Here is a 27,028-nt window from a genome sequence, read left to right on the forward strand (position 1 = left end):
TAAAACTCATTAAAAAAAAACTAAGATCATGGCATCCAATCCCATCACTTCATGATAAACAAATGGGGAAACAATGGAAACAGTGACAGACTATTTTCTTGGGCTCCAAAATCACTGCTGACAGTGACTGCAGCCATGAAATTAAAAGATGCTTCCTCCTTGGGGGGGGGAAAAAAAAACTATGATCAACCTAGACAGCATATTAAAAAGCAGAGACATCAGTTTGCCGACAAAGGTTTGTACAGTCAAAGCTATGGTTTTTCCAGTAGTCATGTACAGATGTTAAGAGTTGGACCATAAAGAAGGCTGAGTACTTAAGAACTGATAATTTAGAACTGCGATGTTGGAGAAGACTCTTGAGAGTCCCTTGGACTGCAAGGAGATCCAACCAGTCAATCCTAAAAGAAATCAACCCTGAATATTCTTTGGAAGGACCGATGCTGAAGCTCCAATACCTTGGCCACCTGATGTGAAGAGCTAACTCATTGGCAAAGACCCTGATGCTGGGAAAGACTGAAGGCAGGAGAAGGGGGTGACAGAAGATGAGATGGTTGGATATCATCACCGACTCAATGGACATGACTTTGAGCAAGCTGTGGGAGATGGTGAAGTACAGGGAAGCCTGGTGTGCTGCAGTCCATGGGGTTGCAAAGAGTCAGATGTGACTGAGCAACTAAAATGAACTGAACTGACTGCTTGATATCCAGAATCCATCTGTGCCAGTTATGTAGAAACTCAGATCGTGCTTGTTTCATACAGGTAGACAACATCACCACTTTAATATAAACGACAGTAAAAGATACAAATGAATAGTCAGATGAACAGAGAGAGTGCAAGGTCTTGAAGAGTCCTGAGCACAAGCCATACTTGCCTTGTGTGTGTGCCACAAAGGGTTAGTTTAAGGACTGAAGCATGTATGTATGTATGTTGGTGTTTTCATGCAATAGAGTCATGTCTGACTCTCTTGCAACCCTATGGACGGTAGCCTGCCAGGCTCCTCTGTCCATGGGATTTCTTAGGCAAGAGGACTAGCATGAGTTGCCATTCCCTTCTCCAGGGGATCTTCTTGACCTAGGGATCAAACCCAGGTCTCCAGCACTGCAGGCAAATTCTTTACCATTTGAGCCACCTGGGAAGCCTGTATGATCCAGTAATCCCACTGGATTGCTTATACTCAGAAAAATCAGAATTCTAAGACACATGTACCTCAATGTTTACTGCAGCAAGGACATGGAAGCAACCTAGATGTCCACTGACAGATGATGGACAAAGAAGCTGTGGTACATATATATAATGGAATATACTCAGTCATAAAAAGGAATGAATTTGAGTCAGTTATACAGAATGAAAAGATGAAAAAATTCAGTCGACAAGGCAGCCTGGCAGGCTATAATCTATGGGGTTGAAAAGAGTTGGACGTGGGTGAGCAACTAACACTTTCATTTTTTCATGGTATATTTATTTCTAGTTATTTAAGGAATCCTCATAATGTTCTCTGCAATGGCTATATCAGTTTACATTCCCACCACCAACAGTCCAGCATTTATTGTTTATAAATTTTTTGATGATGGCCATCCTGACTGGTGTGAGGTGATACCTCATTGTAGTTTTGATTTGCATTTCTCTAATAATGACCAATATTGACCAATATTGAACATCTTTTCATGTGTAAAGTTTCAGTAAGTCAGAGAGAGTCAAACATATATTGTATATTAATATAGACCTATGGAATCTAGACGGAGAAGCTAATGGCACCCCACTCCAGTACTCTTGCCTGGAAAATCCCATGGACAGAGGAGCCTGGAAGGCTGCAGTCCATGGGGTCGCTGAGGGTTGGACACGACTGAGCGACTTCACTTTCACTTTCCTGCATTGGAGAAGGAAATGGCAACCCACTCCAGTGTTCTTGCCTGGAAAATCCCAGGGACGGGGGAGCCTAGTGGGCTGCCATCTATGGGGTCGCAGAGTCGGACACGACTGAAGCGACTTAGCAGCAGCAGCAGCATGGAATTGAGAATAAAAGGTACTGATGAACCTATCTTTAGGGAAGGAATGGAGACAAAGATGGAGAGAATGGACTTATGGACATAGCAGGGGAAGGTGAGAGTAGGCTGAACTGAGAAAGTACCAGTGACATATATACACTATTATGTGTAAAATAGTTAGTGGGAAGTTGCTATGTAACACAGGGAGCCCAGTCTTGTGCTCTGTGATTACCTAGAGGGGTAGGATGGGGGGAGGGGAGGGAGGGTCAAGAATGAGGAAACAGATGTAATTATGACTAATTCACACTGTTTTGTTTGGTAGAAACCAACACAACATTGTAATTATCCTTCAATTAAAAAAAAAAAAATCCTAGGAAACAAAAAAGGACCTGCCTTTCAAACAGGGACATAGGTTTGATTCCTGGTCTGGGAAGATTCCACATGCTATTGGGCAACTAAGCCTGAGTGCTGCAACTACTGAAGCCCTCATGGTCTAGAGCCCCTGCTATGCAAGAGAAGAAGCCACCGCAATGAGAAGCCCACACACTGCAACTAGAGAAAGCCTGTATGCAGCAATGAAGACCCAGTGCAACCAAAAATAATTAAAAAAATCAATTACAAATAAAAGTTTAACCATGATAAATTGTAAAAATAAAACAAAAAATACTTTTTCAAAATATAAACAACAATTTTCTGACATTAAAAAAAAACTTATTTGCAGTACAAGAAATATTAGAGAAGTCACTCGGGCAGAAGGAAAATAATACCAGATGGAAATCTGCATATATTATAAATGAAAGCTGAACACTGGAAATGGTAAATATAATGCACTATTTAAACTATTTTAAAAATCTTTTTAAAAGTTAATTGGTTCCACAAAGAAAAATATTATTATACCATAGTATGAGGTCTTTGACACATACAAAAGCAAAAAGATTTTTAGTCCTATTGATAGTAGTGGCACAAAGGCCAGGGAAGCAAAAGCAGAAGTTGACTGTTTTTACAAGAACCTATCAGGTTCCTAGGGGGTATAATATTACTTGCACACACACACTATTAAGTTAAATATGTACAAAATAAAACCTAAATCAGCTATTTAAAAAGTGAATATAAAGCCAACAAAAGAAGTACAAGGAACCCCTGAAAATGAAGTAACATGAAGAAAAAATAAAGAAACATGGCAGACAGGATGGTACATAGAAAGAACAAAAGCTACATAATAAATTTAAAGCAGATCAACAGTCACCTTAAAAACCACAAAAGGCAGAAACTGTCAAATTACATTTAAAAGAAAAATGCCCAGTATATGACACCTATAAGAAACCCTCTTTAAATATACAGGACATAAATTACTTAAAAATAAAGATATGCCATACTATAATTAGCCAACAGAAACTTGGAGAGAGTGTATTAGTATTACATAAAGTAGATGACAGAGCAAAGAATACTACCACAGGAAAAAAAGTCATTTCATAATGATAAATTTATGAAAAGATATATCACTAAATGTTTATAAAACTAATAACAGAAATTCAAAATACCGGAAGTAAAAAATAACAGAACTGAATGAATAGAAAAAAAATCACAACCATAGTGGTGACTTCAACACCTCTCTTTCAATAATTGATAGAACAGGTAGGTAGACAATGAGGGTGTATGACTTGAACAACAGATTAACCCTGCCCTCCACCCAAGAACAACAGAAAACACATTCCTCTCAAGTGCATTCAGACCATTTACTAACACAGACCATATCTGGGTCATAACCTAATAGTCAACATATTGGAAAGGGTTTTCAAATCACACAAAGTATATTCTGATAACAATGAAATCACGTTAGAAATCAGTAATGTATTCCTGAAATCTCAAGTATACAGAAACTAAATAAAGTGCTTTTAAATAATCCGTGGGTCAAGGAAGAAATCAAAAGAGAAATTTAAAAGAATCACATGAATGAAAATGGAAGCACGGCATATTGCAATTTGTAGGATGCTGCTAAGGACGTACTTAGAAGAATTTAAAGCACTAAAATGCTGTTATTAGAAAAGAAAAAATGGTCTCAGATCAATGACTTCAGCTTTCCCCAAGACACTAAAAACAGGAAACCAAATTAAAAAAAGTAAGCAGAAGAGAAGAAATAACAGATATAAGAGCAGAGATCAATTAAACTGAAGATCAAAACACTAAAGTGAGAAAAATCAATTAAACCAAAGGCTAGTTATTTGAGATCATCAAAAAAATTGATATACCTCTCATAAGACTGAGCTAGTGGAGGTGATAGAATTCAAGTTGAGCTATTTCAAATCCTGAAAGATGATGCTGTGAAAGTGCTGCACTCAATATGCCAGCAAGTTTGGAAAACTCAGCAGTGGCCACAGGACTGGAAAAGGTCAGTTTTCATTCCAATCCCAAAGAAAGGCAATGCCAAAGAATGCTCAAACTACTGCACAATTGCACTCATCTCACACGCTAGTAAAGTAATGCTCAAAATTCTCCAAGCCAGCCTTCAGCAACATGTGAACCATGAACTTCTAGATGTTCAAGCTGGTTTTAGAAAAGGCAGAGGAACCAGAGATCAAATTGCCAATATCCGCTGGATCATGGAAAAAGCAAGAAAGTTCCAGAAAAACATCTATTTCTGCTTTATCGACTATGCCAAAGCCTTTGACTGTGTGGATCACAATCAACTGTGGAAAATTCTGAAAGAGATGGGAATACCAGACCACTTGATTTGCCTCTTGAGAAATTTGTATGCAGGTCAGGAAGCAACAGTTAGAACTGGACATGGAACAACACACTGGTTCCAAATGGGAAAAGGAGTATGTCAAGGCTGTATATTGTCACCCTGTTTATTTAACTTATATGCAGAGTACATCATGAGAAACGCTGGACTGGAAGAAACACAAGTTGGAATCAAGATTGCTGGGAGAAATATCAATAACCTCAGATATGCAGATGACACCACCCTTATGGCAGAAAGTGAAGAGGAACTAAAAAGCCTCTTGATGAAAGTCAAAGTGGAGAGTGAAAAAGTTGGCTTAAAGCTCAACATTCAGAAAACGAAGATCATGGCAACCGGTCCCATCACTCTTCATGGGAAATAGATGGGGAAACAGTGGAAACAGTGTCAGACTTTATTTTCCTGGGCTCCAAAATCACTGCAGATGGTGACTGCAGCCATGAAATTAAAAGATGCTTACTCCTGGGAAGGAAAGTTATGACCAACCTAGACAGCATATTCAAAAGCAGAGACATTACTTTGCCAACAAAGGTCCGTCTAGTCAAGGCTATGGTTTTTCCAGTGGTCATGTATGGATGTGAGAGTCGGACTGTGAAGAAGGCTGAGCGCTGAAGAATTGATGCTTTTGAACTGTGGTGTTGGAGAAGACTCTTGAGAGTCCCTTGGACTGCAAGGAGATCCAACCAGTCCATTCTGAAGGAGATCAGCCCTGGGATTGCTTTGGAAGGAATGATGCTCAAGCTGAAACTCCAGTACTTTGGCCACCTCGTGCGAAAAGTTGACTCATTGGAAAAGACTCTGATGCTGGGAGGGATTCGAGGCTAGAGGAAAAGGGGACGACAGAGGATGAGATGGCTGGATGGCATCACTGACTCAATGGACGTGAGTCTGAGTGAACTCCAGGAGTTGGTGATGGACAGGGAGGCCTGGCGTGCTGCGATTCATGGGGTCTCAAAGAGTTGGACACGACTGAGCAACTGAACTGAACTGAAAAACTTCTTAGGTCACACAAAGCAATAACCATGTAACAAAAAATACTGATCATGTGGACTTCAAATTTAACAACTTCTGCTCATTAAAAGCAGAAGTTGCCTGGAAAATCCCATGGGCGGAGGAGCCTGGTAGGCGCAGGTCCATGGGGTCGCGACCAGTTGGACACGACTGAGCGACTTCACTTTCACTTTCCTGCATTGGAGAAGGAAATGGCAACCCACTCCAGTGTTCTTGCCTGGAGAATCCCAGGGATGGGGGAGCCTGGAGGGCTGCCGTCTACTGAAGCGACTTCGTAGCAGCAGCAGCAGCTCATTAAAAGAGACCACTGAGAAAATGAATAAGAAAGATATAGACGGGGAAAAAATACTCATACAACATGTATTTGTCAAAGGATTCCTATTCAAGGTACATAAGAACTCAAAAACTTAATAATAAAAAGATAGTCCAGTAAAGAAATGTAGTCCAGTAAAGAAACGCACAAAATATTTAAACAGATAATTCAAAAAGAAAACATGTGAATAGCCATTAAGCACATGAAAAAGTGCTCAACTTTCCTAAAAGTGGTTTTAGGAAAATACAAATAAAAACTATCATGAGATAGCACTACCTGTCTACTGAAATAAAAAATGTCTTGATATCTGAATTTGCAGTGGTGCCAGTCTGCCAAGGTAAATGATTTCTGTCCAGTACATATTGAGAAGAAAGTGACTAATCACAGGTTTTAGATTAGATAAGGAAGGAAATAAATACAAGATATTGGGGGTAACACAGGGTCAGGGAATTTGATGATAGTGACCATCACATTTATGAATGTGAACATATGAAAATGTTGATCTGCTTTCATCAGTCTACTGAGTTTTTCCACAGAGTATGCAACTTCTACTCCAACAGAAATGATAGAAAACAAGTTTAATACCTTCAATGCTGTATATCTGCACTTTTTCTTCAGGCACAGTGACTGCTTCCCACTGATGATCCTTAAATTTAAAAACACGTTTTGATCATAAATAATTTAATCTTGCTTTAAAGCTCCTTTAAACACTATCTTCAAGTTATACAAACTAAGGGTTTTTGTTTTTTTGTTTTTTTTTTTTTTTACTATCATTAAGTAACTGGTTGATATATCACATTTTTTGTTCCATCAATTGACTACATAATATATTATACTTGTCACATTTAATCTATTTGTTCATTCTTAAAAGTGATAGTATTGATTACTTTAATGTTTTTCTACTTTTAATGGTTTTCTACTTTTAATCAAAAAAAGAATGACTATCCATTCATATTAGACTATAACCTTTTTAAAAAATATTACCAAATCCTGTCATCTCTTCCTTTGAAATGTTTTGTGAAATCATATTCATCCCCCAGTTCCCACTCATTAATTGACTGTTCTTAGATTCAAACACTGAATGCATGTTAATAATAACCTAAAATGTTTTCCCCTTCCAAGTATTTTCACTGAAAATTTGTATAAATGAATAAATAATGTGAATTCACACAAAAAAATTATAGTAAAAATTAGAACCATTCCAAAAAGATGATATCCTAAAACCTTCCAGTAATCTTATGATGAAAATAGATCCAATTCATTTGCTATTTAAGGACTATTAAAATTCCACTAAATCCTCAGTCTCTTCACTAACTTGCTCCACTTAGTTGCCTTAATTGAAACCAGTGTATATTCTGAGAGAACCAGTACCATTTAACTACAGCATTCTCCAGTCAAGGTGTTAATTCTCCCAGACCTTAAAACCTCAGGGTCAGGAGGAAAAGGTTGGTATCCTCCTTTCTCCTTTGAGCATCTTCCTATTTCTCTGTGTATAACACCTGCTGCTGCTGCTAAGTTGCTTCAGTCGTGTCCGACCCTGTGCGACCCCGTAGATGGCAGCCCAGCAGGCTCCCTGGTCCCTGGGATTCTCCAGGCAAGAACACTGGAGTGGGTTGCCATTTCCTTCTCCAATGCATGAAAGTGAAAAGTGAAAGTGAAGTCGCTCAGTCATGTCCGACTCTTAGCGACCCCATGGACTGCAGCCCACCAGGCTCCTCCATCCAAGGGATTTTCCAGGCAAGAGTACTGGAGTGGGGTGCTATTGCCCTCTCCGGTATAACACCTACTCATCATCATCTGCTAACTTTAAAGTGACTCTTCCTCATATACATAGGTACTTGGTTCAAAGCTTTCCTTTTGGAAAAAAAGTCTACATTATATAAATTTTCAAAAAGATAAAAAAAAAATAGAAATCATTATAATGAGTCCAAAACAGGCCCTTACCCAGGTTCAACCGTTTACCAATATATTGTGCCCACCAATTTCATTTTCACCCCCTACTTTCCCTCCATTATGGTCTCTTCCTCTTGATCTCAACTTTTTTATTCATTGTTACTCTAGCCATCAGTTTTAAAACACTCATCCTTAAAATAAAGTACCTAACAAAAATCCCTCCCTTGAATCTACATCTCATTTTAGCTTCTACTGTGTTCTCTTCTTCTTGTCTTTACTTCCTCTACAAATATTTCAACTTTCCAGGAATGCCTAAATCCTATAGCTTAAACAAAATTGCTCTTTCTTGGATGACCAGTTTTTATTTTATTTAACTATGTTTTGACAGACTTGATCATTTCCTCTCATAAAACACCCTTCCTCTGCCTTCTGTAACATGATACCCTTTTAATTTGATCTTTTCTGGCAGACTTGTCAAGTATCCTTCAGGCTAGTCTCTTCTGCCTATCCTGTATCCATCTGCCTATCGACGCATCCATCTGCCTAACCTATATCCATCTGCCTATCCATGTATCCGTCTGCCTATCCACGTATCCGTCTGCCTATCCACGTATACATTTCTTACGGTTTTGTCATCTAGACACTCACAGAAACCCATGGTTTTATTTATCTTCAGTATACAGACAGCTTCTGAATTTCCACTTACAGCTCAGTTCTCCCATTTGAACTTCACACCAATATATTCAACTACCTACAAGTTATCTTCAGCTGAATGCCCCACAAGCACCTCCAAATCAAAACATTCAAAGCTGAATCATCATCTTTCCCCTACAAAATTGATCTTCCTAAAACAGCATCCTCATCCATTCAGTTACCAAAGTTTTATTAATCCTTCCTCTTTTTACTACAAATTACCAAATCTGCTCAATTCTACCTCAAGAATTTTTCTTTTTCTGAAGCCTATCCATTTCCATCCACCCCACCATCACTTTCCAAAACTGTGCCACCATGATTCCTCTTACCTGGATTACTACATAAATCTAACTGCTTCTGGTCTTGTCCCTTTTTAATCTCTTCTCCCCAACCAGGAGAATCTTTTACATGAATGTGATGCTCAACGCCTAGTATATATCTGGCACATAGTAAGTTCTTATTAAATGTTTATTGAACTGATGTTGTCTCCTACTTATAATCTTTCTTTGGCTCTACACTGCCTGCCTTCTTTCCAATCTCCTTTGAATTCTATCACTAACACAGAGCATTTTTCAGTTGAGTGTGTATTTACTCATTCTTAAATATGAGCCCTTGAATGGCTATAAATGAGAGAAGATGGGTCCCTGATTCAATAAATCTTACATTCTATGGTGGGGGGGTGGTGTAGACAAAAAACAACAGATAAAAGGATTTTAAGTAGCAATAACTACTACAAAAGAAAAAAGAGGACAATGTGATATAATATGGCTGGATAGCTACTTCAGACTATCTAAATGGGATGCAAAGATCCTGAGGCTCCTAGGCAGCAAGTATAAAGACCTGAAGAGAGCATTATCTAGAGGCAAAGAAAAAAATGAATGGGGGTTGAACACAGTAAGCATGGAGAAGAGTCTGAGATTATCAGAGAAACAGCGAGGGCCTAGGTCATAAAGGCCCTCGAATACCAACAGACACAGGGAGGGTTTTAAGCAGCCACAATAGGGGAGAAGCTTTGAGGACAGTGAGAGAGAACACAGGGAGAAGGCACTGCTGCCACAGAAATCCAGAGAGGAAAGGAGAGTCTAAATGTATTTGTGGGAAGAACTTTCTCCCAGCCTCTCTAGATCAGTGTCTAGAACACATGAGGCATTTAATACTTATAAATGCATTTTATACTATCCCTATCATGTGTAGTACTAAAATTACTTGTTTTCTTCCCTGAATTATCCATTAGACCAAGCGAGTGAAGTCAGGAACCACTCCAATCCTATTATATCCTCTTCTCTGAAAATGAAAGTCTACTTCCTAAAGAAAATCCAGTTAAAAAAACTCCTATGAAGCCTGCAAGAATAAATACACTAATGAAAACTGTCAGTGCCTCTGAGAAGTAATGTTAGGTTTTGGAACTCATTATTAAGCATTCTAAGAAGGTACTCTAAAAAGAAAGAAAGATATGTGGAATTCCTAAGAGGCATCTTTGTCTATAAGTTTACCTGGACAAAAAGCATCATTATTATCAGCAATCACAATCAGATCAGTAAACTGCAAACCAACTCTTACTCAGATCTCCGCTCTACAGCTTGAGCTAGAAGTACACCAATGTAGCAAATAGTAAGTGGTGGCTATTTGGAAACAATGGCTCAAAAATTTTCCTCAGGTTAAAAAGGGGTCAGTAGAAAACACACCACCTGGTTGGAAAGTTTAAGCATAACTACAATTTAGTACAGAAAAGAACTAAAATTCAGTTCTAAATATGACCATAAAAATCAATTCCTCAATATTTTCAAATAGAAGATGCTATGAAAGAATAAAATAAGACCATTTGTCATTGTTTGTTAACGCTATTTTTAACTGAGTGTTTGTGTACTTGAATAACTGTTGTCTTTTCTAGATTCAACTCACTTTGTTCATCTGAATGTTAAATTTTATCATTAATGTATAATTTCTGAAAGGCTTATATTTAAAAACTAGTATTAAATTTTAGCTTTTTTCTGTTGCTATAAAACATCAGAAATAATTTTCATTTCTAATTAGCTTGATAGGTTACCATGCTCATCAAAATTATTAGAGCTAACACTGAAATCTATTAAAAGTGAGAAAATATACAAAGAAATCCATACTCTTAAACTGAATTATTATATACATACATATACACACAACTCAAAATGATACAGAGGGAATAACACTTACATCATTGTCTCCAGCAATGTAGAATGATAGAGTCTGGCTCCCAAGATTAAAATCTACCCAAAACTCCTCCAGTTTTTCATCTGATGGTATTTGCAGCTAATAAAACAAACATATAAAACTAGAACATACTATGCTTTTAAAAGTGACAACAGAAAATTATGACACATTATAATTATGCTATATATAAATATAAAATTATGACATTCATTCATGGTTGAGTTTTTTTTAAAAAAAGAAAAAAGTAGAGCTGGAAGGTATAGGAAGATAAAGAGAAAGCAAGTATAGCATTTAAATCAATTTAGAAACAATAAAAAAAAAGCTGCTTACTATTTTACACAGAAATTAGCCAGTTCCAGAAAATCACAAATACTCAAGTACAAATATAGGCTGAAGATAATTTCACATTTGAATATATTCATGAATAATAAACAATAATGGGCTTGAATAAGGAAACGTAAGATAATTTGAAGTACAGCTTTATATTTTACTTATCCCTGGCTACAAATATCATCATTTCATAAAATATCACTTAGATCTAGAATATCAGACCAGCTGTTATTTGTGATTTAATTATGACTAATATTAATGTTCTTGTCAAATTATAACCTACAATTCAGTTGACCTCTACATCAAAAATCACCTAATAACTAAAAAAATGTATTACATTTTAAAATTTACCTCATATTTATCAAGAAATGCTGACAAACAAGGAAATGTAAAGACCCTGAAAGAAAAAGTAGTTTGAGTTAAAAGAAACTAATAAGCCTCCACAGCATAATTTTGACTTTCCATACAAATCATACCTAGGATCAAAAGGAAATCAGTTGGTAGTGACAATTTAAACAAAATCATTAGTTCCTTCTTTATTACTCTTTAAAGTGAGAATTTAGTGGAAACCTGTTTATGAAAGAAAGCATATTATTTTGAGGCTACTACTCAACCTACCATTTTGACTAAAGTTAACTGTACCAAATTACTTCTCATGTTATTGACTATGAGCAGAGATTCCCAATATAGTTTATAGTAATATAATGGAAGTTCCTACAGGATTAGATAGGAAGAGTAGAAGTGAATAATACTGCTAATAAAAATGGCAGCACTCAATGAATACTTTCTTGGTCAATTACTATTTAAGGACTTACATAGCTATCTCATTTAATCTTCACAACAAACATGGGGTAGATATTATTGTGGGCTTCCTTGATGGCTCAGATGGTAAAGAATCTGCCTGCAAAGCAGGAGACGTGGGTTTTATCCCTGGGTTGGGAAGATATTATTAGTATTCTTATTTTACAGCTATGGAAACTGAGGAAAGTGAGATTAAACAACTTGTCCAACATTAGAACAGGAAGAGGGGAACCTATTATTCAAATTCAAATAGTATGACTCCTTGCACTTAACCTTCACCCTATCTTTTCTCTGTAGTCGGTACCTATCTTTTCTCTGTAGTCGGTAAACTCATTGTGAGTTGATTCATCCAATGTGTCCTGAGCATTTATAAGGTGCCAGGCACTGCACAACAAAAATACTTCCTATGTCATTGTCAAAAGTGATAAAAATTTGTATTACCTAGACCATTCTTGAGATTTAATAACCTCAGAAAGAACATCCTTACAGTGTTAATTACAAAAGAAAATGATTTATATTTGCTATACATTTTTATTGCAGTATATGGATAGAGGTAGCTCAAGTAATATTTATATTTAGGCTTTTATTATTCCTTAAACACCAAATTTATAATGCATATACAATTCTGAAATACAGTAAACCAATCTTAGAAAAATTTATTAATTCACGTTAATTAAAAATGTATTTTCCCTCCAAAAAGTACAAAGCAAAATAAGACCAGTGGAGGATTATTTCAGACTAACATTGTGTGCTTCCCTCTTGAGCTCTATTTTTTATGATTAAATGGTTGTATTTTGCATTAAATTTACCTTCTCTTGTCTCCAAGCATGCCATTTACAAGGTTGAGAAATATCCTGCAATCCTAATTTTTAAAAAAGAGAGAGCTTTTAAAAAACACAGTAATTAAAAAAAAACTTGTTAATTTGTTATTTTATACTACTTACTGTTTCAAATTCAGAGTCTTTAATTCCTTTAAATGCATTAGCAATAAAATCCATTGAGAACCACTGACAAGCCAGTTCTCGTCTTTGCTTTTCTGTGGTCATTCTACATAAAGCTTCGACGATACCCGCTTGCAAGTCATAATCTTAAAACAAAGTTAATTATTTGAAATTATGAAAATTAAAGTTTATGAAACTCTATATTTCATAAGGTGTTAGAACAAGCAAGAGAAATAAGGAACATAGTGCAATTTACTCATCTTTTACCATTTTCTTCATATAGATTAAAAATATCCCACCATTACATGGCATGAACACAGCCCAAACAACAAGACAAGTTTGTCAACAGAAAAAAGGAATAAAACAAAAAATTTTAAGGACATTTAAAAGAAACTCCTAAATATGCAAAGATACCATTATTCCATTATTATTAGAGTTGTGAATTGTAAAAATAACTGACAAGTCTATAAATCATAGGTAATCTTTGTTTTCCTTTTGTATATCATGATATTTACAGTTATTTTAAAGTACTTGAAGCCACTGGTTTGTTCTATATGTAAATCACTACATGAAAATTTTCTCATATGAAACTTAGGAAAGAAAATTTCAGTTATTTTAATAAAGACATCATTTACAAACAAATCAATCCCAAGAATATTAAACCTAATTTCATAAAATATATTTGAGAAATTTCTTAGCAAAAGGAATTAAAATCTACTGGAAAATTAAGTTATTATTCATAAACCTACTATTAGGCACAAATTATATTTGACAACTCCTGTTATCATACTTCTTTTCTTAGTTCCACAGATATTTATCCTTTATTTATTAAGGTAAATAAAAACTGCTTGATTATGTACAGTTTATAATTTTTCATATAATTTCACATTATATTATTTTGACAAATATTATATTCTATTAATAAATTTGGAATAACTTCAAATATGAGCATTTTGAAAAAACATACTTACCTCCAGCATCTAAAATCCTTTCTCCCATACTACTCCTGTGAATCAAAACAGCAGGTTATATAGTGGACAAGTATCACTTAAATAGAAAGTTCATATGTTTAGGGTAAAAAACTTCACTAAAACTTATAATTCATAATAATTATAACTAAAACTTAAAGTTCATATGTTTAGGGTAAAAAACTTCACTAAAACTTACAATTCATAGTATTAGACTGGCAGAAAACATACCCATATGCAATATTAGAAACCTGTAACAGTTGACCAATTTTAATTACTAATGCAACTTATGGTTGCCTTATTTGCCTTATAAAACATCCTTTAAATTCTTGACTTGAACTACTAATTAAAGCAATATAGTACAGATTATTACATGAGAATTAACATTTGTTGGTTACAGAGTATTTTCCTGGCATCTTGAGGCATTCTGTCAAGCATCACATTCATTTTTTTTAGAGTCTAGAAAAGAAAAAAAGAGAGTCCATTAACTTTATATATTCAGTGGAACATTAGTATGTTTTCAGAGATAGGTACATAAATTTAGAAGCCTCTTTTTCTTAATCACAGCATTTTATGCAAGGAATGAAGGGTGGAGGAAAGAATATAAAGCATAAAATAGTGAATACAAGAAAACATAAAACAAAGGCTATCAAAAATAGAATATACCACGATTCCTATGCTTAAAGCACTCATACTCTGCAGTATGACATGTTCATTATTACTCTATCATAAGAACTAAGGAAGCAAAAAACATTTTATTAATATTTATTATTATGACTATACACATGTACATATGCATTATCAATATATACTATAAATTATTTTTATTTTTAGCATGTAAATACTGAGGAACTAATATCTAGATGGTATAGTTTATTTTCATATGAGCTATATTCATATACATAAATCCACATGGTTATAAATGTTCAATATATATTTACATAATATATTCATCATGTCAGGCAATGAATTTCTCCTCCTGAAACCGTAAGTTGTGTCTGACTCTTGTGCCCCATGGACTATAGCCTGTTAAGAATTCCGTCTGTGGGATTTTTCAGAGTGGGTTGCCATTTCCTTCTCCAAAGCAATGAATGAAGAACACAGAAATACACTACATGATAATTCAGTGCCAAGATAAAATAATTATTCAATTTGACAAATTGCTTCCCAATTGTCTCTACTTTCTCTTTAATTTTTAAAAGAAAAACTAAATAATGGCTTACCTCCTGCTGAATACAAATATTCACTCTTGAGTCAATAACCAGAGCACAAATTCGAGGCACGAAACTTTCCACTATTTGCCTTTTACCTGAATAAAAGTTAATTATTGACAAATATGTATTTTAAAGGACAACCTTTTCTTATATGAGTGAATGCAAAGGACATACTAGTTCAGTTCAGAAGAAGGCCTGTGGACTGCCCTGGTCACCAGGAAGCATGAAATTCAATCCTGGTTCTGCCACTAATCAGCTGTGTAACTTTGAAAAAACACATGTACACACCCATGGCTGATTCATGTCAACGTATGGCAAAAACCACTACAATACTGTAAAGTAATTAGCCTTCAATTAAAATAAATTAAAAAAAAAAAAAAAGAAAAAACATCATTCAACAGATGTGCCTGATCTGAACTCTGGCAAGGGAATAACCCCAGATCCAGTTTCTCCTTTAGGCACTTAAAGCAGTATTAGTGTTTTGGATAAATATAGTTCAAAACTGGAAACTTCTATTTTAAGGTTTTTATAAAAACTGGCCTCAATAATTTATAGTCATACCTCCAAAATTTCATAATGGTCATTAATACCTCCTCATGAAGATCTAAATAACATTATCTGTTTCTAAATTTGACCCTAGTCTCTCAAAAGACAAGGCTTTATTAATACCAATTAAGAGGAATTTGCCCCATGCTAATTCACGACATAATTTTTAAGAAATAATTTTAAATAATGGCAACATAGGAACAGAAAATGTACAATTTCACAGTGACTACATTAAAAGAAGAAAAAAATCACTGAATTATCTGAAAAGATAAAATGATTTATTTAAAAAAACTAGTTGGATCACTTCATAATCATTGGTGCTTTAGGACTGTTTTCTCCCCTAAAAAGTGAAGAATTTAGACTAGATTGTTAGTTAAGTGCAAAAAAAAAAACAAATGAAAACGCAGCATTAACTACTATTGAAATAAAGAGCAATCAATCTTTTAAAATGTTTTGGCTTTGAAGGCAGCAAACAGTTGTTCCTTCATTCATTAATATAAAGGATTCACCAGCCTCAATTACCAATCCTAGGTAATTCTTCCCCAACCAACACAGAGATAAAATAACTTGAGTTTATTGTTAGGTAAAAGGCACTACCAAACACAAGTTGAGATGATGAGTTGTAACATGTTCTACATTCTCCCTGTCCTACTAAAAATTTCACTAGATCAAGGACAAACTATGGCCCACAAACCAAATCCAACTCACTGTCCCTTTTTGTATGGCTGTATTCATCAGCAGGTACTCTGTGGAAATATGCGAATGTATGATGTTTTACTGAATTAGTAGTCTCAGGTGAATTTCATTCATTCTTAGGAATTCAGCAATCATTAGCCACCTCTGAATGAATGGCTTTGGTAATTAGCTTGGGCTGCAGAGTCGATAAGATTTCTTAACGAATTCAGCCCCCAAATCCAAGGAAAAATAGTGCTTATATGAGATACTTATACTTCAGTAAAGTCATTTCAATGAAACAAAGGTTGTTCTGAATCACAAGAGGCTTTCAAAAACTAAGACAAGAAATGACATCTCCATTTCCAACAGAAACATAGGTAATAAACTTTTTCCAAACTCCAACTACAGACCCAGCAGCGTTTTGGGACGCTGATGTAAGTGTAAAGGAAATTTCCATATTTCAAAACTGATTTTAACTGTGCAACTGAGGAGCTTCCACCTAACCTTCAACTGAAAGTGGTTAATCTGCAGTGCAATATCATTCTAAAAAGTAAACATTAAGAAAAAAGTAAGTCTTAGTTGCACAGTTGTGTCTGACTCTTTGTGACCCCATGGACTGCAGCCCACCAGATTCCTCTGTTCATGGAATTCTCTAGGCAAGAATACTGGAATGGGTTGCCATTTCCTTCTCCAGGGGAGATCTTCCCAACCTAGGGCTTGAACCTGGGTCTCTCATACTGCAGGCAGATTCTTTACCAGGTATCTGAACCACCTTGAGCATGACTTTTAATTAAGCACAGTCATCCCTTGGACAGCATTTATTAGAATGCTTTAGAATATTAGATTTAGAATATTATTATTAGAATAATATTAAAGAATATTAGACTTTTTCCACACATATATATACTCTCCTCTCTCTATATATATACACACTGTATACATATATACACACATATATCATAACAACATATATATATATATACAATGCAAATATTAAGGAAAAAACTTAATTCTATAGATCTTGCCAAGTGATGACTATGCTCAATTAAAATACATGTTCATGAACTGATATCAGTATTTGGCATTATCTGCATGAGTGTGAAAAGACATTTTCTAATATAATATACACAAAATCTCATTATAGATGAGCATGAACAAGTAAGACTTGCAATCAGTTTTTACAACAGCAAACACTAACTCTGAACCTTAATTAAGATACACTGTTACCATCTCAAAAAAGAATGCTATTCTCCTCATTAGTATTATAAAATCATTATACTCAATCTTCATTATACTTTGAGTTGCATCAATAAAACATCTGTGGAAATGCGTTTTCTTTCTTGTTAAATAAAGTACCTGTGTAACAGTGTCAATTTCTTTCTAGGCCCACAAAGCCTAAAATATTTTCTAATTCTTTACAGAAAATATTTGTAGACCCCTGAATTAGGTAATGAATTACTGTTAGGATAACACAGCAAGAGTTGAAAAATTATACCAGAACTTTAACAGCAAATTATTGTTCCAATAGAAATAAAATGTTTATTATACCTTCATCATCGATGTCATGTATGACCTGAGAAGAAAATGAATAATATTTAAAACTTACTTATAATAAAAACCATTAAAAATAGTACTAAAATAGGTTACTTCTGAATTCACCATAAAATTATTTAAATTTTATTATTAACTAATTAATCAGGATAAATGCACTAACCAATCTGTTAGTGATTTTTGATCTCAGACCATATAGAACACAAATGTTTTTAAATGAACATATACATGCTTCATAACATCAGTGAATCAATACGGTTGTTACCATCAAAAGATCAAATATGTCTTCTATCATATTTATAATATAGAACACAATTTGTTTTCAAATGAACACATGCAAATTATTTAACTTTTATGTACTAACCAATTAATCAGATAAATGCACTAACCAATCTGTTAATGACTTTTGATCTCAGGCCACATAGAACACAAATGTTTTTAAATGAACACATACATGCTTCATAACATCAGTGAATCAATATGGTTGTTACCATCAAAAGATCAAATATGTCTTCTATCATATTTATAACAGCTTCATCTTTTGAATTTCCCCGACTCAGAATAATCTCCTTGGATTTTTCAAACCAGGCAACCATGTAAAAAAAAGAAATGTATACATTCGTCACTTTGAATTCACTTAATAACTTTAAAAATGTATTTATAGAAACAGTAAACCTAAAAACAAACATTACAAATAAAAATTCCAGTATTGAATCAAAATAAGTTTATGCTCTTAAACATCTTCACTGTTTTTGCTTTTTGGTAACTCACTACATGTTCCCCATTTTTTAGATGGGGATGAATGAAGTTCCAATTCCAAGTAGAAAGTCTTTATTACTCTCTTCAAATTCTTAGTTCATGAACATTCATACAATAGATAAAAAGTAAATTATCATTACACATTAGATCATTTTGTCATTGTTACTATTTGAAAAGTTTTGGCATTACTTTTTTATTATTGAACTCAGATGTTTGAGTACATGCTATGCTTTAGGGACTGTTCTTGTTGCTGGGAATATAACAAAGAATGAAAAGGACAAAAATCAATACATTTAAAAATGGGAAATATAATAAACAATATAAAAAGAAAAATAAAAGTTAGACTAGGACTAAGATGAGCTAGAGAAAATAAAGCAAGTTAAGGCTTTTTGGAGTTTTGGGACCTTACAATTACATGATCATCAAGGACCCTGTATAGTTTCCTTGTGATCTTTAATTTTCTAACATATACCACAGGTTATAAAAATATCTTATCCCAAAGTTTTATATACATTTCCCAAATTTATTTTTCAAGAGTATGAACCGCTTAATTAGAAAACACAGCTTTAAACATATTTCCCTCACATGAATATGTTACATATTCTATACTTATCTTTTGGACTAGTCCTTGTTTTATCATAGTTAGAAGTCCAGCTTGCCCCAGTATAGTGATATTTTTGCCACATCTTCCAAAAGAAACCAAAATGGTTGAAACAGTTTGGATATCTCTTTTATTAAGCTCCTAAAATGCAAATCATAGATTTAAACATTTGCAAATACAAAATAAAATGGAACTGGCATTATGCTAGGAATGTTATTAATATAATCCTCATAAATCCTGAGTGTTAGTCATTATCATAATCTCCATATCGCAAAGGACAAAAGTGTGGCTTTAAAAGGTGACTTCCTTACAGCCCCTCAGCCAGTGAACAACAAACTCAGCACAAAAATGCAGAATTATATAATTTAAGAAACTTTATACTTATGAGGCAATGAATCAGTTACCTTCCATTCTAAAAAGTTCTATGTATTTAACTAAGGGATATAAGAAATTTTAATCTTAGATTTGTAACAATTATCAAATTCTGGTGGAGACTGTCAATAATCACTTGCATAAAAATACTTTATATACGACAAATCAACCCAAGATTTTAGATGATTTTTGTTTCTACTTGTTTTATTTTTGCAAGCAACAAGCACTGTCCAGACAACATGATTAATATGCTAATAGGTTTTCAAAAGGTAAAGCACATTGTTTAAACCTCAAGTAAGTACCCTATTCTCCTCCGGTTTAAATAAAGTTAATAATGGTAACACTATGTAAACATGATTTTTGTATATACTACTTACAAAACAACAGTCCAACATGTTATTTGGTACTCCTCAAACAAATACACACAAAAAAGCAAGTGGTGAAAGAAGCATTTATTTATACAAGTGAGCCTGCTGAAGTCTTTTTATTCATTTCTTCCAATGGAGAATCTCCTCCTAAAAAGTAGAGTGCTATCTAATTACCGTAACAATCATTCAACGAAAATGAGTATTTACCCGGCACATAAGGTCATCTAACTTGTGGAAAAACTGTTTGCTGCATTTAATCTTCACATCTTCACAAATATCAATTTGTAGAAGTGTTTTCAAAGGTTTAAAATCATTTTTCCTTAAAGCATCATCAATGCATTTTTCCAACTGCTGAAGAAATATAGAAAATACCACATATACTGAATCAAAACCAACATTAGTCACCTTATGGAATCAAGTAATTTAAGAACTGCTTTCACATTTGAAAATTCTCAAGAGCTTATAAAACAATTTATTTAACCGTCCACTATTAAATTTGGAGTAACAAAATTAGAGATTAAGTTTCTTTGATAACAATATCTGTATAGGAAACTGTATTTTAATAATTTCCACTTCATATCTCTTATTGAAAAGTCATCATTAAGTTAAAAACAAAAACCTGTTAATGAAAGAAATAAAAATCAGCTTTATAGTAACTAACCCTTAATACCATGGATAAAACCCTAACATATCTGTCAACTTCTTCATGAGGTTTAAATATTAATAGTAAAAAAAAAAAAATGCATAAAGAAGATAAAAGCACTTCTTTAGGAGCTATACCAACCAAACTAACTTAAGCATTACATGCACACATAATTTATTATTATATTCTATATTTATAAGCTTTACAAAGTTTGCCATTCCTGCTATTAAAGTACACCTCATTAACAAGGAATTTTCATACAGTAATATGACTGACCTAAATATAAGTATCTTACAATTTTAAACCCTAACATTTAAGTATCCAGGTATAAGTTATATATAAATCAATGCATAATTCACTTCTATGTAAAAGGTATATATAAATAATCTTTAATACTTTATATTCTTAAAGCTTCTGGAAACAAATCTATTGAAAAATAAAAGGATAATATTTTTATTTAAATTATTTAACTCTTGACCGTTTCATAGAAACAAGTAAGTTTTATCTTTCCTAAAACTATAGCATTTAATATCTATAAATAAACAAAAAGTGATTTTAGGAATTAAAATACTTCCTTTTGGCCTAGGACCACCTACCTGGAGATCTGGTCTTATTGGCATTTTGACTTAACTTTAAAACTTGAACAAAACACCTATAAAAGAAAACATATACTTCCTGAATCTTGCAATCTATATGTTTACAGTTTAAAAATCTTAAAACACATAAATAAGCACTGCTGCTTATACCAAAGGCAATAAATGTTGTCTCTTTAAGTTCCTCACTGTTTATGAAATTACTCATTTGACTCTGTCAAAGAAGTTTCTGGAGGAAGCCTCAAGATCATTTATTTAAGCCTTGTCTTTTGATAGATGACTTAAATGTCAAAGTCCTGCCAAAAGGTAACAAAACTAGTCAGTGAAAGAATATAAATGTGGACCTCCCTCAAAGATTCTAACTTTGGGAACAGGAAGAAAAATAATCTTGAATCAATGTCTAAATGAAATTTAAGCTCAGTTCAGGTCAGTCGCTCAGTTGTGTCCAACTCTTTGAGACCCCATGAATCGCAGCACGCCAGGCCTCCCTGTCCATCACCAACTCCTGGAGTTCACTCAGACTCACGTCCATTGAGTCAGTGATGCCATCCAGCCATCTCATCCTCTGTCGTCCCCTTTTCCTCTAGCCTCGAATCCCTCCCAGCATCAGAGTCTTTTCCAATGAGTCAACTTTTCGCACGAGGTGGCCAAAGTACTGGAGTTTCAGCTTGAGCATCATTCCTTCCAAAGCAATCCCAGGGCTGATCTCCTTCAGAATGGACTGGTTGGATCTCCTTGCAGTCCAAGGGACTCTCAAGAGTCTTCTCCAACACCACAGTTCAAAAGCATCAATTCTTCAGCGCTCAGCCTTCTTCACAGTCCGACTCTCACATCCATACATGACCACTGGAAAAACCATAGCCTTGACTAGATGGACCTTTGTTGGCAAAGTAATGTCTCTGCTTTTGAATATGCTGTCTAGGTTGGTCATAACTTTCCTTCCCAGGAGTAAGCGTCTTTTAATTTCATGGCTGCAGTCACCATCTGCAGTGATTTTGGAGCCCCAAAAAATAAAGTCTGACACTGTTTCCCCTGTTTCCCCATCTATTTCCCATGAAGTGATGGGTGCGGGCGGCTGCGATGGTGCACAAGCGCGGCCTAGAGAAGCTACCCCACGTCCGAGGTCAGGGGCAGAAGCCGGGAGGACCCCATGCCCGAGGGGTGGCGGCCAAGAGGAGCTATCCCACGTCTGAGGTCAGGGGCAGCAGCCGAGAGTGCCAGGCTGTGAAGGTGCAGGAACAGTCGAAAGGATACCCCATGCACAAGGCCAGGGGCGGCGGCCAGGAGGAGCTACCCGACGCCGGAGATTAGAGGCGGTGGCCGAGAGGACCAACCCCACATCCAAGGAGCGGTGACTGCGTGGGCGCAGGAGGGCCTAGAGGAGCTACTCCACGTTCAAGGTCAGGAGGGGCGGCGGTGAGGAGATACCCCTCGTCCAAGGTAAGAAGCAGCGGCTGCACTTCGCTGGAGCAGCCTTGAAGAGATACCCCATGTTCAAGGTAAGAGAAACCCAAGTAAGATGGTAGGTGTTGCAAGAGGGCGTCAGAGGGCAGACACACTGAAACCATAATCGCAGAAAACTAGTCAATCTAATCACACTAGGACCACAGCCTTGTCTAACTCAATGAAACTAAGATATGCCCTGTGGGGCCACCCAAGACAGGCAGGTCATGGTGGAGAGATCTGACAGAATGTGGTCCACTGGAGAAGGGAATGGCAAACCACTTCAGGATTCCTGCCTTGAGAACCCCATGAACAGTATGAAAAGGCAAAATGATAGGATACTGAAAGAGAAACTCCCCAGGTCAGTAGGTGCCCAATATGCTACTGGAGATCAGTGGAGAAATAATTCCCGAAAGAATGAAGGGATGGAGCCAAAGCAAAAAGAATACCCAGCTGTGGATGTGGCTGGTGATAGAAGCAAGGTCCGATGCTGTAAAGAGCAATACTGCATAGGAACCTGGAATGTCAGTCCATGAATCAAGGCAAATTGGAAGTAGTCAAACAGGAGATGGCAAGAGTGAACATCGACATTCTAGGAATCAGCAAACTAAAATGGACTGCAATGGGTGAATTTAACTCAGATGACCATTATATCTACTACTGTGGGCAGGAATCCCTTAGAAGAAATGGAGTAGCCATCATGGTCAACAAAAGAGTCTGAAATGCAGTACTTGGATGCAATTTCAAAAGTGACAGAATGATCTCTGTTCGTTTCCAAGGCAAACCATTCAATATCACAGTAATCCAAGTCTATGCCCCAACCAGCAACGCTAAAGAAGCTGAAGTTGAACAGTTCTATGAAGACCTACAAGACCTTTTAGAACTAACACCCAAAAAAGAAATTTAAGCTAGTAATACAATATTTTAGAAGGGAAGTATATGCAAGTATATTGCCAAAGAATAGTATATACAAGAATATACAAATCTGCAATGAAAGGAGGAAAAGATAATCTAAGCACATTTTTCCTTCAAAGGAAAATGGAAACGGTAAGCAACACCCTTATAGGAAGCAACATGCTTACATTAAGCATCATCTTAACAAAAGCATCTAACATTTCCAAATGCAACTTAGAGGTTTGGAGGTTAGTCCTATAAAGGAAAAGAAATAAAAACAATCTAGAAAAGATCTTTTCTAGACATCATGAATAGAACAACTTTAATCAGTACCATGAAGAGGTTTGTAATAGAATCACAAGAAATCCAATGTAGAGGGCAGTTAATTAATTAAACCAAGAGGAATATAGGACCGTCTATCTTTAAACCACAAAAGACACTAGTCAGCCTACTTTCTAGCAGACATGCCAGGAAAAAAATTTAAGTGCCAATGAGAACATACATAATAGGCATACAAAAAAGGATGAGTAAAAAAAAATAAAAAATAAAAAAATCTCCTGCATTTCCAAAGATTATCTCTAGAGGGAAAAAAAAATCTGATCCCCAGAAAAACATTTATTTCACGTGCATAAGGAGACAAGTTTAAACACATTTTTGCAGCATTGTTCTGAGTTCACTTCACTCAGTTGTGTCTGACGCTTTGCGATTCCATGGACTGCAGCACACCAGGCTTCCCTGTCCATCACCAACTCCCGGAGCTTACTCAAACTCATGTTCATTGAGACAGTGATGCCATCCAACCATCTCATTCTCTGTCATCCCCTTCTCCTCCTGCCTTCAGTCTTTCCCAGCATCAGGGTCTTTTCCAATGAGTCTGTTCTTCAAATCAGGGGGCCAAAGTATTGGAGTTGAAGCTTCAGCATCAGTGCTTCCAAGCACTATTCAGGACTGATTTCCTAAAAGATTGACTGGTTTAATCTCCTTACAGTCCAAGGGACTCTCAAGAGTCTTCTCAATACCACAGTTCAAAAGCATCAATTCTTTGGTGCTTGCTTTCTTTATAGTCCAACTCTCACATCCATACATAACTACTGAAAAAACCACAGCTTTGACTAGACAGATCGTTGTTGGCAAAGTAATGTCTCTACTTTTTAATATGCTGTCTAGGTTTGTCATTGATTTTCTTCCAAGGAGCAAGGGTCTTTTAATTTCATGGCTGCAGTCTCCATCTGCAGTGATTTTGGAGCCCCCCAAAAATAAAGTCTCTCACTCTTTCCATTGTTTCCCCATCTATTTGCCATGAAGTGATGCGACCGGATGCCGTGATCTTAGTTTTCTGAATATTTAGTTTTAAGCCAACTTTTTCACCGTTCTCTTTCACTTTCATCAAAAGGCTCTTTAGTTACTCTTCGCTTTCTGCATAAGGGTGGTATCATCTGCATATCTGAAGTTATTGATATTTTTCCCGGAAATCTTGATTCCAGCTTATGCTTCATCCATCCTGGCATTCTACATGATGTACTTTGCATATAGCTGGGTGACAATATACAGCCTTGATGTACTCCTTTCCCAGTCTGGAACCAGTCTGTTGATCCAGGTTCTAACTGTTGCTTCTTGACCTGCATACAGATTTCTCAGGAGGCAGGTACAGGTGGCCTGGCATTCCCATCTCTTTAAGAATTGTCCAGTTTGTTGTGATTCACACAGTCAAAGGCTTTGGCATAGTCGATAAAGCAGAATTAGATGTTTTATGGAACTCTCTTACTTTTCCGATGAGCCAGCAGATGTTGGCAACTTGATCTCTGGTTCCTCTCCTATTCTAAATAAGCTTGAACATCTGGAAGCTCACGGTTCACGTACTATTGAAGACTGGCTTGGAGAATTTTGAGCATTACTTTGCTAGCATGTGAGATGAGTGCAATTGTGTGATAGTTTGAACATTCTTTGGCATCATTCTGAGTGGGAAAACTCAAAAGCACCTAGATCAATGCTGGGAATGGGAGAGGGGGCAAGGAATGAATAAATATAATGTGGCATAAAATAATCAATTTTGTGAACACAATAAACCCAAATTTTAGATATCTGCAGTCAAACAGTTTTAGTGATTAAAAAACATGCTGCCCGATAATAAATACAGCATAATGCCACTTACATGAAAAAAGAAATTTTATATTCTTTACAATTATCTCTAGATACAATTTAAGTATACACACAATTCTGTGCATCCACCTGTGTGTATATATAGAGAGACATTCACTTACACCACTTAGGACAGTTTGACTATTTGTCAGCTTATTGAGGAAAAAGAATAGAGAGTTGCAGAAAACTGTGATCAGCTATTTGTCGAAGGGAAACTTCAGTTTTATTTGCAATTTATACTTATTTTACCTTTTAAAAGTAAATTCACACTAAAATGTAGGTAGGTAGGGTCCAAAACTAGGGATCAGTGAAAGGTAGGTTTGGGTTGTTGTGAGGAAAGTGAAATTACCAAGAAATTACCAGTCTTTGCAAATAAGTAGCTAGTGTCCAGATGCTCCATGCAAGTCTATCCAGGGCCTACCGTGGTCTTGCCCCATCTGGTTTTGTCTATTCTAGCTTAAATACTAAATGGGTGATTCTAGGTCTGTGGCTTTCTGGGAATTTCAGAATACCAGCAATGATTCCAAGATCTCTAAATAGTGGGCAGCTGTTTTACCATTTTGCCTGTAAAATACTGGAAATGCAGGGACCCACAGTTTGCTTTCCCACTTCCCAAGAAGGAGTGTCCCTATTTTCTACCTGGCTTCACTCTCTTTCTCATTCTCCCCAGGCCATCACAGAGAATGAAAATTTAGCCTGTAGTAATGCAATTATGGAGGTAAGAAGTAAGTATTGGAGGTCAGCAACCAACAGGGAGATTAATAAGGAACCATAAGGGGAACAGCATAGGCTAGAGAACCCTGAGCATTCACCACTACCACTATCACCACAGGCCTGAAAGCTTCAGGAGGGAACATTCCTTGGAATAAAAAGACAAAGTGGAGGGTACCATTGAATATCACAAAGGAAGTACAGAATAAAAAGTTGAGATAAGAAGAACAGATGCATACATCCCAATATCTATTCTTTAAGAAACCTAGAAAAATTTTAAAACAAAAAGAACAGTGGGATGGCAACAGTTGAACAATAGCTAAGAACATTCCCAAAACAAACACAAACATCCACAAATTGTAAGATTCCATGAAATTCAAGATAAATAAGAAAAATTACATCTAAACACATTGTAAGGACATTTCTGAATAAGAATAAAAGAGAAAATCTTAAGTCACCACAGCAAAAACAAAACGCAACGCATGCAAAAGAATAAACATAACAGATTATTTTTTCACAATGCAATAAATTTAGAAATCAGCTGCAAAGGCAGCTTCAAATTTCCTATCTATTCAGAAACTTAAACACATATATTTGAATAGTCCATGGGATATTAAAAAACAGAAGTGACAAAATGTTTAAGTGACTAAGAAAACA

General features: G+C 35.6%; 1 protein-coding gene across 1 annotated transcript in view; it reads right to left on the reverse strand.

Annotated features, from left to right (window-relative positions):
- SYCP2 (synaptonemal complex protein 2) overlaps positions 1–27,028 on the reverse strand; it is a 74,071-nt gene that overhangs the window by 41,262 nt on the left and 5,781 nt on the right. The window contains exons 2-14 of the mRNA XM_010841856.1: positions 21,188–21,243; positions 20,156–20,299; positions 19,221–19,349; positions 18,340–18,444; positions 17,846–17,870; positions 15,086–15,171; positions 14,236–14,321; positions 13,866–13,900; positions 12,898–13,040; positions 12,763–12,815; positions 11,504–11,549; positions 10,826–10,921; positions 6,635–6,695 (exon numbers count right to left, since the gene is read on the reverse strand). Coding sequence (XP_010840158.1) covers positions 6,635–6,695; positions 10,826–10,921; positions 11,504–11,549; positions 12,763–12,815; positions 12,898–13,040; positions 13,866–13,900; positions 14,236–14,321; positions 15,086–15,171; positions 17,846–17,870; positions 18,340–18,444; positions 19,221–19,349; positions 20,156–20,299; positions 21,188–21,211 — 1,033 coding nt within the window. The 5' untranslated portion in view covers positions 21,212–21,243. The remainder of the gene's footprint in view (positions 1–6,634; positions 6,696–10,825; positions 10,922–11,503; positions 11,550–12,762; positions 12,816–12,897; positions 13,041–13,865; positions 13,901–14,235; positions 14,322–15,085; positions 15,172–17,845; positions 17,871–18,339; positions 18,445–19,220; positions 19,350–20,155; positions 20,300–21,187; positions 21,244–27,028) is intronic.

The sequence above is a fragment of the Bison bison genome, unplaced genomic scaffold (assembly GCF_000754665.1).
Source record: "Bison bison bison isolate TAMUID 2011002044 unplaced genomic scaffold, Bison_UMD1.0 scf7180017864167, whole genome shotgun sequence".
Classification (NCBI taxonomy): domain Eukaryota; kingdom Metazoa; phylum Chordata; class Mammalia; order Artiodactyla; family Bovidae; genus Bison; species Bison bison.